This window comes from Portunus trituberculatus, chromosome 50 (assembly GCF_017591435.1).
Source record: "Portunus trituberculatus isolate SZX2019 chromosome 50, ASM1759143v1, whole genome shotgun sequence".
Classification (NCBI taxonomy): Eukaryota; Metazoa; Arthropoda; class Malacostraca; order Decapoda; family Portunidae; genus Portunus; species Portunus trituberculatus.
Window position 1 is genome coordinate 31589584 of NC_059304.1, and position 17529 is coordinate 31607112.

At 41.7% G+C, this 17529-nt stretch overlaps 2 protein-coding genes across 7 annotated transcripts in view; one reads left to right on the plus strand and one right to left on the minus strand.

The window, feature by feature from the left end:
* Positions 1–329: 329 nt before the first annotated feature.
* LOC123500154 lies at positions 330–16071 on the minus strand. Its single transcript, XM_045248842.1, has 2 exons — positions 15030–16071; positions 330–535 (listed from the first exon to the last, which is right to left on the minus strand). Exons 1-2 carry the CDS (start codon positions 15174–15176, stop codon positions 377–379), a joined length of 306 nt encoding a protein of 101 aa, XP_045104777.1. The 5' UTR covers positions 15177–16071; the 3' UTR covers positions 330–376.
* The window catches only part of LOC123500151 (N-acetylglucosamine-6-sulfatase-like), a 298128-nt gene continuing 295638 nt past the window's right edge, over positions 15040–17529 (plus strand). For all 6 annotated transcript variants that reach the window (XM_045248838.1, XM_045248837.1, XM_045248834.1 and 3 more), the window contains exon 1: positions 15040–15134. The gene's annotated coding sequence lies outside the window, so the exon portion shown is untranslated. The remainder of the gene's footprint in view (positions 15135–17529) is intronic.

Below are 17529 nucleotides of genomic sequence, written 5' to 3' on the forward strand. Positions count from 1 at the left end.
CCACAGCAAGATGAGTTCTCGTGCCCTGCCTGCAGGATCAGGGTCACACACCTGCCATCTGGACTTGGTCCAGATGCTGTTGACATGGTGCCACATTTCCCGGAGGGGCCGGGTCCTACGCACCTTGTCCAGGAAGGAGACCCAGTACTTCTTCCTTTCCTGCTGCCGCAGATCCGTGAGGTGTCGAGCCACGGTAACCATGGCATCCCGTGACTCTGTGTCTGCTGGGTTGAGCTGCCAACGTCTCTGGTAGGCAGCCAGCATCTGTTGGCAGTTCAGTATGACAGAGTCGGTAGCGTAAGTCCAGCGGCGTGGAGCATGGGCCCTTGCTTGAACCCTTGGAGTCGCGATGAATCCGTCGTACAGTGCCTCTGCATCAGCAAAGGAGCCCTTCACGGTAGCGAACCACGCCACCACATGGACGACGAGGTCCGTCATCCTGGATGGTGGCACCGTCAAGCGCTTCCTGGGCACTGCCGGGGCGGACTGCACCAGGAGGGTCATCTCCAGGGCGAAGTGGTTGCTCAGCAATGACCTGACAAGATAAGTTTGGGCAGTATATATCGGCATATTGATGAGGGATACATAATCAAGTCTGTCTCCTTGAACATGTGTGGGTGTGTGGTCCCCAGTAAGTACAGCTGTATCTGTACATGACTGTCATAGGTGAAAGAGCTAACATAACATAACATAAATAATAGGATAACAAAGGGCCACAAGGACCCATCTAGGTTATCCTGTATCAGTCGCACAGCGACCTCGTCATCAGTACTTAAAGATACACTTACAAGTACACAATACATTATATACTAATTCTAAATATTTTGCCCATTAACAGGGCTAAGTCCTGCAGCGAAATCCTCTACAATCTGTGATCCCCATACATGGGGATCATGTCTTGTTTAACTATAGTAAATTTCTTATAAAAACTATCATGCAGCGCTATACATAATTATAAATCTAATAAATTTAAGTGCTTATCTAATCTGTTTTTAAACATTGTCAAACTAGTGTTATTTACAACCCTCTCTGGCAATGCATTCCAGAAGTCTACCACCCTATGACTAAAGAAATATTTTCTTATATCTAACCTGCAGCCTTGCTTTCTAATCTTCCTGCCATGATTTCTAGTCCTACTTCCTCCTCTAAGGTAAAGAAAGATCTCACATCTATGTAGTTTGTATCTGAGAACATTTTAAATAACTCTATCATATCCCCTCTTATCCATCTCCTCTCAAATGAAAACATGTTTAATTCCTTTAATCTATCTCTATACTCCAAGCGCTTTAATGCTGGTATCATCCTAGTTACTCTTCTCTGAACTGCTTCTAACATGTTGATATTCTGCCTATAATGGGGTGACCAGGCCTGTATGCAATACTCTAAATGGGGCCTAACATAGGAATTATATAAGCTACGCACCACTTCCTTACTTTTATAGCTAACATTTCTATTTATAAAACCCAGGATCCTATTTGCCCTATTTCTTGCTTCTAAACATTGCTTTGAAAATTTCATAGTCCTGTCTATCACTACTCCTAAATCCTTTCCTTCCTCTACTGCCTCTAGCCAACATCCCTCCATCTCATAGCTAAAGTTTGTGTTGTCTTTACCTAAATGCATAACCTGACACTTATTATAATTAAACTCCATCTGCCACCTGTCTGCCCATGCTATCAGCCTGTCCAGGTCTCGTTGTATCCTGTAATTGTCCTTTTCATCCTGTACTCCACATGCTATCTTAGTATCATCTGCAAACTTTGATACTTTACTACTAATTCCTATATCTAAATCGTTAATGTACACCAAGAAAAGAAGAGGTCCTAGCACTGATCCTTAGGGTACCCCACTAACCACTTCCTTCCACTAAGACATTGCCCCATTTAATACTACTCTCTGTTTCCTATCAGAAAGCCATTCACTAATCCAATCAACTAACCTACCCCCTATCCCATGTAGTCTCAATTCCCAACGTCGGAAAGTGCTGAAAAGCTGCCAGATTCGCCAGATAACTTAATTTAGCACATTCAACTCGGTATGCTGGAAAAAAAATTTTACGTCATATATGTGCTACCAAACTAAGTAATAAATTATTAGGAACATCTCTAATCAGCTTCACCAAGCACAGAGAACGTCATATGGCAAAACGAGCCAAAAATGCTTGGTTCATGGTCTCAGTTTTGGGACACTTCATCACCTTGAGTGAATTACATTATTTTCAGTAAGCAAGCACATTTCATTGGTTCAAGTTAATTAATTAGCAATCAAATCCAGAAAATGTGACGAATATCAAATAAACACGATGTTTGATGCAAAATCTTTGTATGACTTCAGTGAAAGATTGTCCGTTCCGTATGTAAACATCAAGCAGGTTTCTACCTGCTCCCCACCGGTTATAGGCAAACAGTTCAGGGTCTGGATGCGATGCTGACGGTCCTTTGCACCAATCTATGAAATGCTTTGAGCAGATAGCATGGTCCTTGATAGCTCTCCACGTCGGGTCTCATTTACATCGTGTCTCCCATAATCTTTGAGCCGCGTCTTTCTTCCTGGGAAACACAGTCCATCCTTTCACGCCTTGGTTTTTCTTTTTTGATATAGAATTGCAGTCAGCTACATGTATAAACCGGCATTCTGTTCCAGCTCTAAGAACACTCCACAATAGGGTGACAAAATTTCTGAGACAAATTCTGGGGAAATTTTCAGTTCTGGGAGGTAAAAACATGTAGTGTTTTTGCACTGGAAAAACTAAAACGGGGACACTATTTGTACCATTTCTAAACCAGCAATCAAAAGTTTCTCTCGCCTTATTTACCCAAGTTGCAAAGAAAAAAAAATCTCTACCTGATGAAATATCTGAGATCATGAACACCCATTAGCTATTAAAATGTGGCCGCTATACACTTCACCTTCTTCACGGAAACTATATAAAAGAGTAATTATAAAAGGACATAATTATCATAATCAAAAGGAGTAGTTTTTTTTAACGCATCAAGTGATTTTTCAGTTACAGAAAACCGGGGACAGCAGTAGCCGGGGACAGGTCACTGAAATCGGGGACATCTGGTCACCCTACTCCACACGAGCTTCCAAACGACCGCAGGTTGTTTTGGTGTTTTGAGAGGACTCGGTGTTCCCGAGTTCAGTTAGTCTTTTCAGTTTGATATGCCTTCGGCCGCAAAAATGTTGCTCTACCAAGATTATTACAGAATGTATTCCTTTGTAATATTTAGAGGAGAAACAGTGCTCTCTGTTGAACTATATGAAAAAATGTTTCACACCAAATATGTAGTTGAGACTAGTAAAAAATGCGAGAGCATTGAAACCGCGACTGTGAGTATTAAGCTTATAATAACAGTTTTGTAGAGTGTGTATTCCTAGATCATATGGATAATGTTAGGATAAACACTTGGAATTAATGTTTTGCAGTACAAAGACTCAATATCTCAAGATTTATTATGATATGAATTTTAGAATGTGTCTCTCTTGCGAGCTGGCTGGCTGTATACCGAGTCGTGTATTAAAACAGCCAGCGATCAATGGCAACCCAGCAATATCCGACGTCGGGAATTTGTACACTAGCCTCCTATGCGGTACCTTATCAAACGCCTTGCTAAAATCTAGATACATAACATCTATGCTATTTTCATCATCTAACTCCTTGATAATATATTCTAAGATATCGAGCAAATTTGTAAGACAGGACCTCCCTGATCTAAAGCCATGTTGGGTATCTCTAATTAATCTATTCTCATTTAAATGCTCCCAAATACTACCCTTAATGATTTTCTCTAGTATCTTACATACTATACTAGTTAAACTGATCGGTCTATAATTATTCGCATCATCCTTCCTACCTTTTTTAAATATTGGAGTAACATTAGCTAACTTCCAGTCCTGAGGTATCTCAACAAATCTAAGTAATCTTTCAAAGATTAACTTAAGTGCTTCAAAAATACTGTCTACACCCTCCCTAAGTACTCTGGCATGTAGCTCATCAGGACCACTAGCTTTCCTATCGTCTAGTTCAAGAATAAATTTCCTAATAATTCCCGGTTTTATATCAATATTTTCGCACTGTTTGTAACAGGATTTCCTATTCTTTCCCTAGTAAATACTGAAGAAAATTGTTCATTCAATAATTCTACTATGTCTTCGTTTTGATCCACTACTACACTATCTTTTCTGAGTGGTCCAATCCTATCCTTATTTCTTTTATCACTGACCTTGTAATAACTATATAATTTTTTTGGGATCTTTACTCCCAGCTCTAGCTAGTTTTATCTCTGCCTGCCTTTTACTTTTTATAACCTTACTCAAATCATCTCTGACCTGTCTGTACCTAATCAAATCTACATCTTCCCACTTTTCTGCAACTCTCTATATGCCCTCTTCTTCTCTCTGATCTGTCTACCTATCTCATGAGTCCACCATAATGGCTTCCTGTTTCTCTGCCTTATATCTTTGTAAGGGATACACTGCATCACTATACCCTTTACTACAACCTTAAAAATATCCCACATCTCCTGTGCAGTTTTATTTCCAAAACTATCTTCCCAGTTTACCTCTCCTAATAACTGACGTAACCTACCATAATTGCCTTTCTGATAGTTTGGGACTCTAGTCTTATTCACTATATTATCCCTACTGGAATTAATGATAAATCTAATTATATGATGGTCACTGTTTGCTAAAGTCTCTCCTACCTCAACTTCCTTTAAACAATGCTCAATATTTGTTAGTACCATGTCTAAAACCTTCCTCCCCCTAGTAGGTTTATCTACCATCTGCACTAAATAGTTATCCTGAAAACTTTCCATAAACTTATTTTCACTAGCATCTCCTACCATCCTCTCCCAGTTTACTGACTTAAGATTAAAATCCCCTAAGATAATTGTCTGACTAGTACACCCCCTATTTATCTCATCTACCATAAGGTTGTCTACATCTGCTGACTGGTTAGGTGGTCTATAGAAAGCTCCTACTCTAATAACCTTACTTTTGTTTACTCTAACATCCAGCCATAAGGACTCTACTCTGTTATCTATTTTAATACCATTAACCTGACTGGAAATGAAGGATTTTTTTACATAAATAACTACTCCTCCACCTATCCTACCAATTCTCTGGTGTAAATACATAATGTATCCATCTACTTCATATTCTTTCCTATTTTCCCTAAACTTTTCCTCATTTACCCATGCCTCTGTGACACATAAAACATCTAAGTCCTCCTCAATTATATAACTAGATAACTCGTCCTTCTTGTTCCTAAGACTCCTGGCATTTACATAAAAACATTTAAGTCCTGCTACCTTCCTGATGCTGTCTCCTTATTTGGAATCCTAATCTTATTATCTCCTATTTGCACCTGGAAATCTTTCCATATCTTTTCATTATCTCTGTTTATCCTATCTAATTTATGTCTAACATCTTTCTTCTGGAATGCATTTGCTACCTCACCCCCCTACACTCCATCCCAACTCCCACCTCCAGACATCCACTCAGCACATCCACACCATCCCAAGCATACAAATCCCTTCGCCCATAGAACCTATCCCATACATCCACAAAGCTGACACCCACATCCTTACACATCCCTTTTACCCGTTCATTCACACCAATGGCCCTAGACAACCATTCCCTGCTAACATACACATGAGGCAAGATTCCTGACACTACACACCTCCTACCACTCTCCCTTATCTTGCCTAACATTTCCTGAAATCTTGCCACTAACTCCTCCGACCCGCCTGCTCTGACATCGTTCCCACCTACGTGCAAAACTATTACACCCTCCTCTCCATCCCCCAACTCTCTTCTGCACCTCCTCACTCACTGCCTTCACACCTGCACCAGGCATACACACGTTCGTCCTCCTATCCCTGTCTTTCCCACAGAAAGTGCTATCTAAGTACCTAACCTGAGAGTCACCCACCACACACACCTGAGGTGTGCTAGGCACAACCCTCCTCCTCCTCTCCTCTACCCCCTTCTCTCTCCTTTCACTCACCACAACCAATTCATTCACTCACTCTCACTCTCCCCCTCCCCCTCCAACAAACCGAACCTATTTTCACACTCAACAGGTTTAGTCCTATCCTTCCTAACTGCCTCCGCTTTCCTTCCCCTCGCAACCTGCCATCTCTGCCCATCCTGACTACTATCTTTCCCAGTCTGGCTTGCCTGCTCCCTCTTCCCCACTCTGCTCTTCCCGACAGAGGGCCAAGCCACCCTGTCGCCCTCAAAAGGTCCAACCTTCGGCCTAACACTGATCTCCTGCCTAATTTTTTCCACTGTCTCCCCAAGCCTCTTAACCTCCTCCTTCAACTCAAAGATGAGAACTTCGTTCGCACTTTTCCCCTCACTTAGCTTTCTCATTTTTTCTCACAATTCTCGGTGCTCAAGAGAAAGAACTAAATTCTCGCTCTTGAGCCTACACACCATACACTCAGAAAAGTCAACGACCTTCCTGTCATGCCCACACATCTCACACACAACAAACTCGCCCAATCCCACCTCAACACTCTCTTTCACGCACTCAATCACACTCTGATATACCTCAGTAGCTACCGCCATACTAATTTACAATCTGTTAACTCACAAACAAATAAAAATACTTGGTGACGGCGGGGTGGGGGGCCTAAGTGACGTCAACTAATCCTCTTTCAAGGTCAACTTGACGGTTACAAGCCTAGTCTCCTCGCTCTACCAAAATACTTTTAACTCACAAACACTGATTCTAACCACTATTTCACTCTAATCTAACACTTGCAGTACACACTTTCACTTCACTAACACTCAAAAGCACCACACACAGACACCAAGCACAAACACCACTCGCTAACTATAAAACCAACAGCCAAAAACGGAGCGCACATACAACACGTCCACTCGCCACCGCAGCTACCTCAGTAGTCAGTAGCTGAGAGGGAGAACAGGAGGAAGTATGACATACTGAAGAGAGTTGTGAGAGAACATGAAGGGGAGAGAGTGCTGGTGATGGGTGATATGAATGCACATGTAGGAATTCTGGGAGAACGTGTGAACAGGAATGGTGAGATGCTTGGGGATTTTGTGGATGAAATGGAGTTAGAGAATCTGAATGTAACTTTGGCTGAGGGACGTGTGACTTGGAGTGCAAGGGAGCAGGAGTCAGCGATAGACAATGTGTTGGTGAATGGAAGAATGCGTGAAATTGTGTCACACATGTGGACAGATGAGGATGGTATGGTGGATATTGTGTCTGATCACAATATGCTGGTTGTGGAGTGCTTGTTGCATGGTAGGAAAGAAGTGAAAGTGGCGAGTAAGAAGAGAAAGTGGAGACTGAGAGATGTAGGGTGGGAAAACTTCCAGGTGGACCTGAGTGCAAGAAGCTGGGATGATGGAGGTATGCATGATGTGGAGCACGTGAATGAGAGACTGGTAGAGGATGTGCGGAGTGCTGCAGAGAGCAAGATAGGGTATGTGAGAGTAGGCAGAAGAAAGAAAATACGTAAACCATGGTGGAATGATGAAATCAGAGAGGTTAGAAAGGAGCGAAAGAGAAGTAGACCATGTAGGTGGCTGAGGAAAAAGAGGCATGAAAGTGATGAGGCAGAGAATGAGTACCAGAATGCATGGGAAATGTATGTAAAGCAGCAGAGAATGACAAAGCGAATGATAGTGAAGGCCAAAATAAAGTGTGAAAGGAGTGTGATTGAATCTTTAAGAGAGAAAGGCATGGAAGGTGGCTGTGAGTGGTACAAGTTCTTGAGAGGTGAGAATATGGAATGAAGAGTTTGAAGGTGAATGGTGGAGTTGTAACAGAGAAGGAAGGAATGAGAGAGGCAATCAGACAGTTCTGGGAAGAAGTGGGTGGTGTAGGTGAGGTGTTTGGTGCGAGAGAAGGATGTGTGACACTGGAGAGAATGAATGCAGATGAACTGGATGAAAGGATCAGCAGGGAGGAGGTGGAGAAGTGTGTGAAAAGGCAGAAGAATGGGAAGGCAGCAGGGCCGGATGAAATACCATATGAGCTGTATAAGAATGGAGGTGATGTTGTGATTGACAGGATGACTGAGCTTTTTAACCAGGTGTGGGAGGAGGAGAGAGTGCCAAGAATGTGGAATGAGTCCAGGGTGACTCTGCTGCATAAGGGCGGACACAAGAGTAAGAATGAGTTGAAAAATTACAGGCCGATCGCGTTAGTCAATACAGTATGTAAAGTGTTCAGTGCGGTGTTGAATGCCAGATTGTGTAAGTGGATTGAAAGAGCTGGAGTATTAGGTGAGGAGCAGAATGGTTTCCGTGCGGACAGGAGAGCTGAGGATAGCATGTTTGTGGTGAATGAAATGATTGAGAAAAAAAAAAAAAAAAAGAGGGATGGAGGTAAATTGTATTTGGGTTTCCTGGATATAGAGAAAGCTTATGATAGGGTGAATAGAGAAATACTAGGTAGAGTCCTAGAAAAAAATTGGGTTGAGTGCCAAGATAGTCAACATAGTGCATAGCATGTATGTTGATACCAGAGTTAAGTACAGTTTAGGAGATATAGAAACAGACTGGGTGAGGAGTGAGAGAGGAGTTAGGCAAGGATGTATTTTGTCACCAACCCTTTTCAGCCTGTACACAGAGGAGTTAGCAGCCAGAATGAGAAGGATGAATGCAGGAGTGAGTGTGGGGAATGATAAGATAGGTGTGCTTCTTTATACAGATGACGTAGTGGTTATGAGTGAGTCAGCAGAGGAGCTGCAAAGTCTGCTGGATGTGGTTGATGGGTATGGAAGAGATTTTGGAGTTAAGTTTAGTAGTGAGAAGAGTAAAGTGATGATTGTGAATAGGTCGGAGGATGAATGTAATGCAGCATGGAGGCTGGGAGAGAATGAGCTGAAGCAGGCACAAGAATACAAGTACTTAGGGATGTGGATGAGTCCGAATGGGTGTGAAAAGTCAAAGAATGAAAAAATAAGCTTGGTGAACCAGTGGGTTGCTTGTTTAGGAAGCGCGGCAAGGATGAGAGCAAGTAAGTATGACGTGCTGAGAGAAGTGTGGAAGAGTGTGGCTGTCCCCAGTATAATGTATGGTATGGATGTGATTGCATGGAACGAGAGTGAAATTGACAAGTTAGAAGTGGGGCAGTGTAGAGTAGCTAGGCTGGCACTGAATACACCGAGGTACACGGCAGTAGAAGCCTTAAGAGGGGATATGGGATGGAGCTCTTTTAGCGAAAGACTTATAAAAGCGACGCTTAGGTACAAGATTAGGCTTGAGAGAATGGATGATGCAAGAATAGCAAGGAAGGTGTATCTGTGGAGTGAAAGTGGAAGCAAATGGAGGAAAAGGTGTATGAGAATGACAGAGAGGAATGGTCTACACTCTACAGGTTGGGTGGGCAGTGAGAATGGCTGGGGTGAATCAGAATGAGCTGGAATGGGTCGTGACAAGAGGAGGCAGAATGGGAACAGAATGAGATGTGAGGAAGTGGAAGAGTGAGATAGACAGAGATGTGAAGAGTATGGGACTGAATGAATTGAGGAATGGGATGAAACAAAAGACTACTCTGGAATGGTACAAGGTGAAAGAGGCCCCGATGTATGAGAGGTGGTACGATGGAAGCCTGGGTGGTGATCTTCTCTTCAGAGCTAGGGCACAGTGTATGGATGTGAATGCAAGGAGTTACAGGTGGTCTGAGTTCCGCAGCAAAGTGTGTCAGATGTGTGACTCGGGAGAGGACGAGATGGTGGAGCATGTGATGCTGAAGTGTGTGAAGTATGCCAGAGACAGGTATGAGATGATGCAAGTGATGTTGACTGAGTTAGGGCATAATAGAAACAAAATAGTGGAAAAGACGGGGAGGGAGTGGATGGTGGTACTGCTGGGACTGAGCAGAGAAACGAATGTAAGGATGATTGAGGCGGTGAAGGAGTTTCTGGAGAGAATGTGGCGTGCCAGATGTACAGACGGTTAGAGCAAAGGACCCTGTTTCCTTTTTCTTCTTTTTTTTTTTTCCTTTTTTTTCGTGTGCTTTTCTTTTGTCGTCTACAGGAGCTGTCAAGATCAAGATCAAGACACTTAACACGGAAAAGGAAGCCCCGATGTATGAAAGGTGGTATGATAACATAAATAACATAACATAAATAATAGGATAACAAAGGGCCACCAGGGCCCATCTAGGTTATCCTGTATCTGTCGCACAGCGACCTCGTCATCAGTACTTAAAGATACACTTACAAGTACACAATACATTATATACTAATTCTAAATATTTGGCCCATTAACAGGGGTAAGTCCTGCAGCGAAATCCTCTACAATTTGTGGTCCCCATACATGGGGATCATGTCTTGTTTAACTATAGTAAATTTCTTATAAAAACTATCATGCAGTGCTATACATAATCATAAATCTAATAAATTTAAGTGCTTATCTAATCTGTTTTTAAACATTGTCAAACTAGTGCTATTTACAACCGTCTCTGGCAATGCATTCCAGAAGTCTACCACTCTATGACTAAAGAAATATTTTCTTATATCTAACCTGCAGCCTTGCTTTCTAATCTTCCTGCCATGATTTCTAGTCCTATTTCCCTCCTCTAAGGTAAAGAAAGATCTCACATCTATGTAGTTTGTATCTGAAAACATTTTAAATAACTCTATCATATCCTCTTATACATCTCCTCTCAAATGAAAACATGTTTAATTCCTTTAATCTATCTCTATACTCCAGGCGCTTTAATGCTGGTATCATCCTAGTTGCTCTTCTCTGAACTGCTTCTAACATGTTGATATCCTGCCTATAGTGGGGTGACCAGGCCTGTATGCAATACTCTAAATGGGGCCTAACATAGGAATTATATAAGCTACGCACCACTTCCTTACTTTTATAACTAACATTTCTATTTATAAAACCCAGGATCCTATTTGCCCTATTTCTTGCTTCTAAACATTGCTTTGAAAATTTCATAGTTCTGTCTATCACTACTCCTAAATCCTTTCCTCCTCTACTGCCTCTAGCCAACATCCCTCCATCTCATAGCTAAAGTTTGTGTTGTCTTTACCTAAATGCATAACCTGACACTTTTAGAATTAAACTCCATCTGCCACCTGTCTGCCCATGCTATCAGCCTGTCCAGGTCTCGTTGTATTCTGTAATTGTCCTTTTCACCCTGTACTGCACATGCTATCTTAGTATCATCTGCAAACTTTGATACTTTGCTACTAATTCCTATATCTAAATCGTTAATGTACACCAAGAAAAGAAGAGGTCCTAGCACTGATCCTTGGGGTACCCACTAACCACTTCCTTCCACTCAGACATTGCCCCATTTAATACTACTCTCTGTTTCCTATCAGAAAGCCATTCACTAATCCAATCAACTAACCTACCCCTATCCCATGTAGTCTCAATTTGTACACTAGCCTCCTATGCGGTACCTTATCAAATGCCTTGCTAAAATCTAGATATATAACATCTATGCTATTTCCATCATCTAACTCCTTGGTAATATATTCTAAGATATCGAGCAAATTTGTAAGACAGGACCTCCCTGATCTAAAGCCATGTTGGGTATCTCTAATTAATCTATTCTCATTTAAATGCTCCCAAATACTACCCTTAATGATTTTCTCTAGTATCTTACATACTATACTAGTTAAACTGATCGGTCTATAATTATTCGCATCATCCTTCCTACCTTTTTAAATATTGGAGTAACATTAGCTAACTTCCAGTCCTGAGGTATCTCAGCAAACCTAAGTGATCTTTCAAAGATTAACTTAAGTGCTTCAGAAATACTGTCTACACCCTCCCTAAGTACTCTGGCATGTAGCTCATCAGGACCACTAGCTTTCCTATCGTCTAGTTCAAGAATAAATTTCCTAATAATTCCCGGTTTTATATCAATATTTTCTAAAGCTCTTAAACTACTCGTCGCACTGTTTGTAACAGGATTTCCTATTCTTTCCTAGTAAATACTGAAGAAAATTGTTCATTCAATAATTCTACTATGTCTTCATTTTGATCCACTACTACACCATCTTTTCTGAGTGGTCCAATCCTATCCTTATTTCTTTTATCACTGACCTTGTAATAACTATATAATTTTTGGGATCTTTACTCCCAGCTCTAGCTAGTTTTATCTCTGCCTGCCTTTTACTTTTTTTATAACCTTACTCAAATCATCCCTGACCTGTCTGTACCTAATCAAATCTACATCTTCCCACTTTTCTGCAACTCTCTGTATGCCCTCTTCTTCTCTCTGATCTGGCTACCTATCTCATGAGTCCACCATAATGGCTTCCTGTTTCTCTGCCTTATATCTTTGTAAGGGATACACTGCATCACTATACCCTTTACTACAACCTTAAAATATCCCACATCTCCTGTGCAGTTTTATTTCCAAAACTATCTTCCCAGTTTACCTCTCCTAATAACTGACGTAACCTACCATAATTGCCTTTCTGATAGTTTGGGACTCTAGTCTTATTCACTATATTATCCCTACTGGAATTAATGATAAATCTAATTATATGATGGTCACTGTTTGCTAAAGTCTCTCCTACCTCAACTTCCTTTAAACAATGCTCAATATTTGTTAGTACTATGTCTAAAACCTTCCTCCCCCTAGTAGGTTTATCTACCATCTGCACTAAATAGTTATCCTGAAAACTTTCCATAAACTTATTTTCACTAGCATCTCCTACCATCCTCTCCCAGTTTACTGACTTAAGATTAAAATCCCTAAGATAATTGTCTGACTAGTACACCCCTATTTATCTCATCTACCATAAGGTTGTCTACATCTGCTGACTGGTTAGGTGGCCTATAAAAGCTCCTACTCTAATAACCTTACTTTTGTTTACTCTAACATCCAGCCATAAGGACTCTACTCTGTTATCTACCTTAATACCATTAACCTGACTGGAAATGAAGGATTTTTTACATAAATAACTACTCCTCCGCCTATCCTACCAATTCTCTGGTGTAAATACATAATGTATCCATCTACTTCATATTCTTTCCTATTTTCCTAAACTTTTCCTCATTTACCCATGCCTCTGTGACACATACAACATCTAAGTCCTCCTCAACTATATAACTAGATAACTCGTCCTTCTTGTTCCTAAGACTCCTGGCATTTACATAAAAACATTTAAGTCCTGCTACCTTCCTAGATGCTGTCTCCTTATTTGGAATCCTAATCTTATTCTCTCCTATTTGCACCTGGAAATCTTTCCTAATCTTTTCACTATCTCTGTTTATCCTATCTAATTTATGTCTAGCATCTTTCTTCTGGAATGCATTTGCTACCTCACCCCTACACTCCATCCCAACTCCCCTCCAGACATCCACTCAGCACATCCACACCCTTCCTACTCAGATGCACACCATCCCTAGCATACAAATCCTTCGCCCATAGAACCTATCCCATACATCCACAAAGCTGACACCCACATCCTTACACATCCCTTTTACCCGACCATTCACACCAATGGCTCTAGACAACCATTCCTGCTAACATACACACGAGGCAAGATTCCTGACACTACACACCTCCTACCACTCTCCCTTATCTTGCCTAACATTTCCCGAAATCTTGCCACTAACTCCTCCGACCCACCTGCTCTGACATCGTTCCCACCTACGTGCAAAACTACTACACCCTCCTCTCCATCCCCCAACCCTCTTCTGCACCTCCTCACTCACTGCCTTCACACCTGCACCAGGCATACACACGTTCGTCCTCCTATCCCTGTCTTTCCCACAGAAAGTGCTATCTAAATACCTAACCTGAGAGTCACCCACCACACACACCTGAGGTGTGCTAGGCACAACCCTCCTCCTCCTCTCCTCTACCCCCTTCTTTCTCCTTTCACTCACCACAACCACCTCATTCATTCCACTCTCACTCTCCCCCTCCCCCTCCAACAAACCGAACCTATTTTCACACTCAACAGGTTTAGTCCTATCCTCCCTAACTATCTCCGCTTTCCTTCCCCTCGCAACCTGCCATCTCTGCCTATCCTGACTACTATCTTTCCCAGTCTGGCTTGCCTGCTCCCTCTTCCCCACTCTGCTCTTCCCGACAGAGGGCCAAGCCACCCTGTCGCCCTCAGAAGGTCCAACCTTCGGCCTAACACTGATCTCCTGCCTAATTTTTTCCACTGCCTCCCCAAGCCTCTTAACCTCCTCCTTCAATTCAAAGATGAGAACTTCGTTCGCACTTTTCCCCTCACTTAGCTTTCTGATTTCCTCTCGCAATTCTCGGTGCTCAAGAGAAAGAACTAAATTCTCGCTCTTGAGCCTACACACCATACACTCAGAAAAGTCAACGACCTTCCTGTCGTGCCCACACATCTCACACACAACAAACTCTCCCAATCCCACCTCAACACTCTCTTTCACGCACTCAATCACACTCTGATATACCTCAGTAGCTACCGCCATACTAATTTACAATATGTTAACTCACAAACAAATAAAAATACTAGGTGACGGCGGGGTGAAGGAACCGCAGTGGTGGGAGGGCCTAAGTGAGGTCAACTAATCCTCTTTCAAGGTCAACTTGACGGTTACAAGCCTAGTCTCCTCGCTCTACCAAAAATACTTTTAACTCACAAACACTGATTCTAACCACTATTTCACTCTAATCTAACACTTGCAGTACACACTTTCACTTCACTAACACTCAAAAGCACCACACACAGACACCAAGCACAAACACCACTCGCTAACTATAAAAACCACAGCCAGAAACGGAGCGCACACACAACACGTCCACTCGCCACCACAGCCCTGGGTGGTGACCTCTTCTGAGCTAGGGCACAGTGTATGGATGTGAATGCAAGTCTGAGTCCCACAGAAAGGTGTGCTAGCAGTTTTGCCAGATTGCTCTTAAGGGAATCGGCTACAAGTAGCGCTAAAACTGGCTAGAAAATGGCTAAATTCTTATGTAAATGGCTAAAAAAAACGGCTGTTTTTTTTTTTTCCGGCAACAAAAAGAAAACTTAATCAGAATGTATTGTGATTATGATGTAGTCTTTTCTTACCTTGGAGTTACTCGTACATGTCTTGGAAAATGATGCTGAGCACTTCATCGTCTTGTTCCTCAGTAGACGCCGACGACGTTGATGGCTCATTTGCTGCACTTGACGGTGAGTACTTTTGACTCGAGGCAACAAGATCCAAGACATCATTTGGGAGATCGTAAGACACACAGGTTTGCGACATTCGCTTCAGCCCATAACGTACATGCAGTAATGCGTTAGTGGTGTCTGCTTGCATTTTATTTCTTAATTTGGTCTTTATTATGTTAATTTGGCTGAAAACCCTCTCAATTTCTGCATTTGAATGTGGCAAACTTAGCACTGTTAGCGCAATAGATGAGAGCTCATGATAAGGGTTATTGTCTGAAGCGTCTTTGTACCTGTTAACCTCAGCCCAAAATTTTACAGTGTCTTTTGTTTCAAGCCATTTTACTAGGGTTATATTTGACCACTGAAGCTCAATTTTTGTTATATCCTCTGCACTAACATTTAATAGTTCCAAGAGAGGGGCAATGGAGTTCTTTACCACACGGAGAGTGTTTCCAACACTGAATAGTGACATGGTTCTCAATACGCGCACGTTGTCTGGAAGCCTATGGCGAAGTTCTGTGATTAGAGTCAAAAGGAAATGTTTGCATCTTTCCTGTAGATTCCCCCTCTAAATTCGGATACTTTTCAGACGAACTGTTGTTGGTTACGAGTTACGACTTCGCCCAACCCTTCCCTCGGCTCCCCACCTTCTGCTATCAACTATCACCACCGCCACAATTTCCCAATACTCATAATATAAAACATTTCTAACGATAATTTATTCCATAACCTAGTAATTTATATAAACAATGTTCTATTCACACGAAAATTTCTTTATCGCAGAAAATCGGCTAAAAAATGGCTAACTTTGGGAGGGCTTCGGCTGCTTTTTCCGGCTATCGGCTAAAAACAATTTTTTCTGGCTAGAATCCGCTAAATCCGGCTAAATCTAGCCGGAAAACGGCTAATCTGGCAACACTGTGTGCTAGGCTGTGTGACATGGGGGAGGACGAGACGGTGGAACATGTCATGCTGATCTTGAGTTAATTAGGGCATAATAGGATAAAAAGTAGGAAGGGAATGGATGGTGTTCCTGCTGGGACTGTGTAGAGAGAGAGAAGACAGGCATGAGATGATGCAAGCGACCTCGTCATCTTGATACACTTACAAGTACACAATACATTATATACTAATTCTAAATATTTGGCCCATTAACAGGGCTAAGTCCTGGATCGAATTCCTCTACAATCTGTAATCCCCATACATGGGGATCATGTTGTATCTGAGAACATTTTAAATAACTCTATCATATCCCCTCTTATACATCTCCTCTCAAATGAAAACATGTTTAATTCCTTTAATCTATCTCTATACTCCAGGCGCTTTAAAGCTGGTATCATCCTAGTTGCTCTTCTCTGAACTGCTTCTAACATGTTGATATCCTGCCTATAGTGGGGTGACCAGGCCTGTATGCAATACTCTAAATGGGGCCTAACATAGGAATTATATAAGCTACGCACCACTTCCTTACTTTTATAACTAACATTTCTATTTATAAAACCCAGGATCCTATTTGCCCTATTTCTTGCTTCTAAACATTGCTTTGAAAATTTCATAGTCCTGTCTATCACTACTCCTAAATCCTTTCCTTCCTCTACTGCCTCTAGCCAACATCCCTCCATCTCATAGTTAAAGTTTGTGTTGTCTTTACCTAAATGCATAACCTGACACTTTTAGAATTAAACTCCATCTGCCACCTGTCTGCCCATGCTATCAGCCTGTCCAGGTCTCGTTGTATTCTGTAATTGTCCTTTTCACCCTGTACTGCACATGCTATCTTAGTATCATCTGCAAACTTTGATACTTTGCTACTAATTCCTATATCTAAATCGTTAATGTACACCAAGAAAAGAAGAGGTCCTAGCACTGATCCTTGGGGTACCCCACTAACCACTTCCTTCCACTCAGACATTGCCCCATTTAATACTACTCTCTGTTTCCTATCAGAAAGCCATTCACTAATCCAATCAACTAACCTACCCCTATCCCATGTAGTCTCAATTTGTACACTAGCCTCCTATGCGGTACCTTATCAAACGCCTTGCTAAAATCTAGATATATAACATCTATGCTATTTCCATCATCTAACTCCTTGGTAATATATTCTAAGATATCGAGCAAATTTGTAAGACAGGACCTCCCTGATCTAAAGCCATGTTGGGTATCTCTAATTAATCTATTCTCATTTAAATGCTCCCAAATACTACCCTTAATGATTTTCTCTAGTATCTTACATACTATACTAGTTAAACTGATCGGTCTATAATTATTCGCATCATCCTTCCTACCTTTTTAAATATTGGAGTAACATTAGCTAACTTCCAGTCCTGAGGTATCTCAGCAAACCTAAGTGATCTTTCAAAGATTAACTTAAGTGCTTCAGAAATACTGTCTACACCCTCCCTAAGTACTC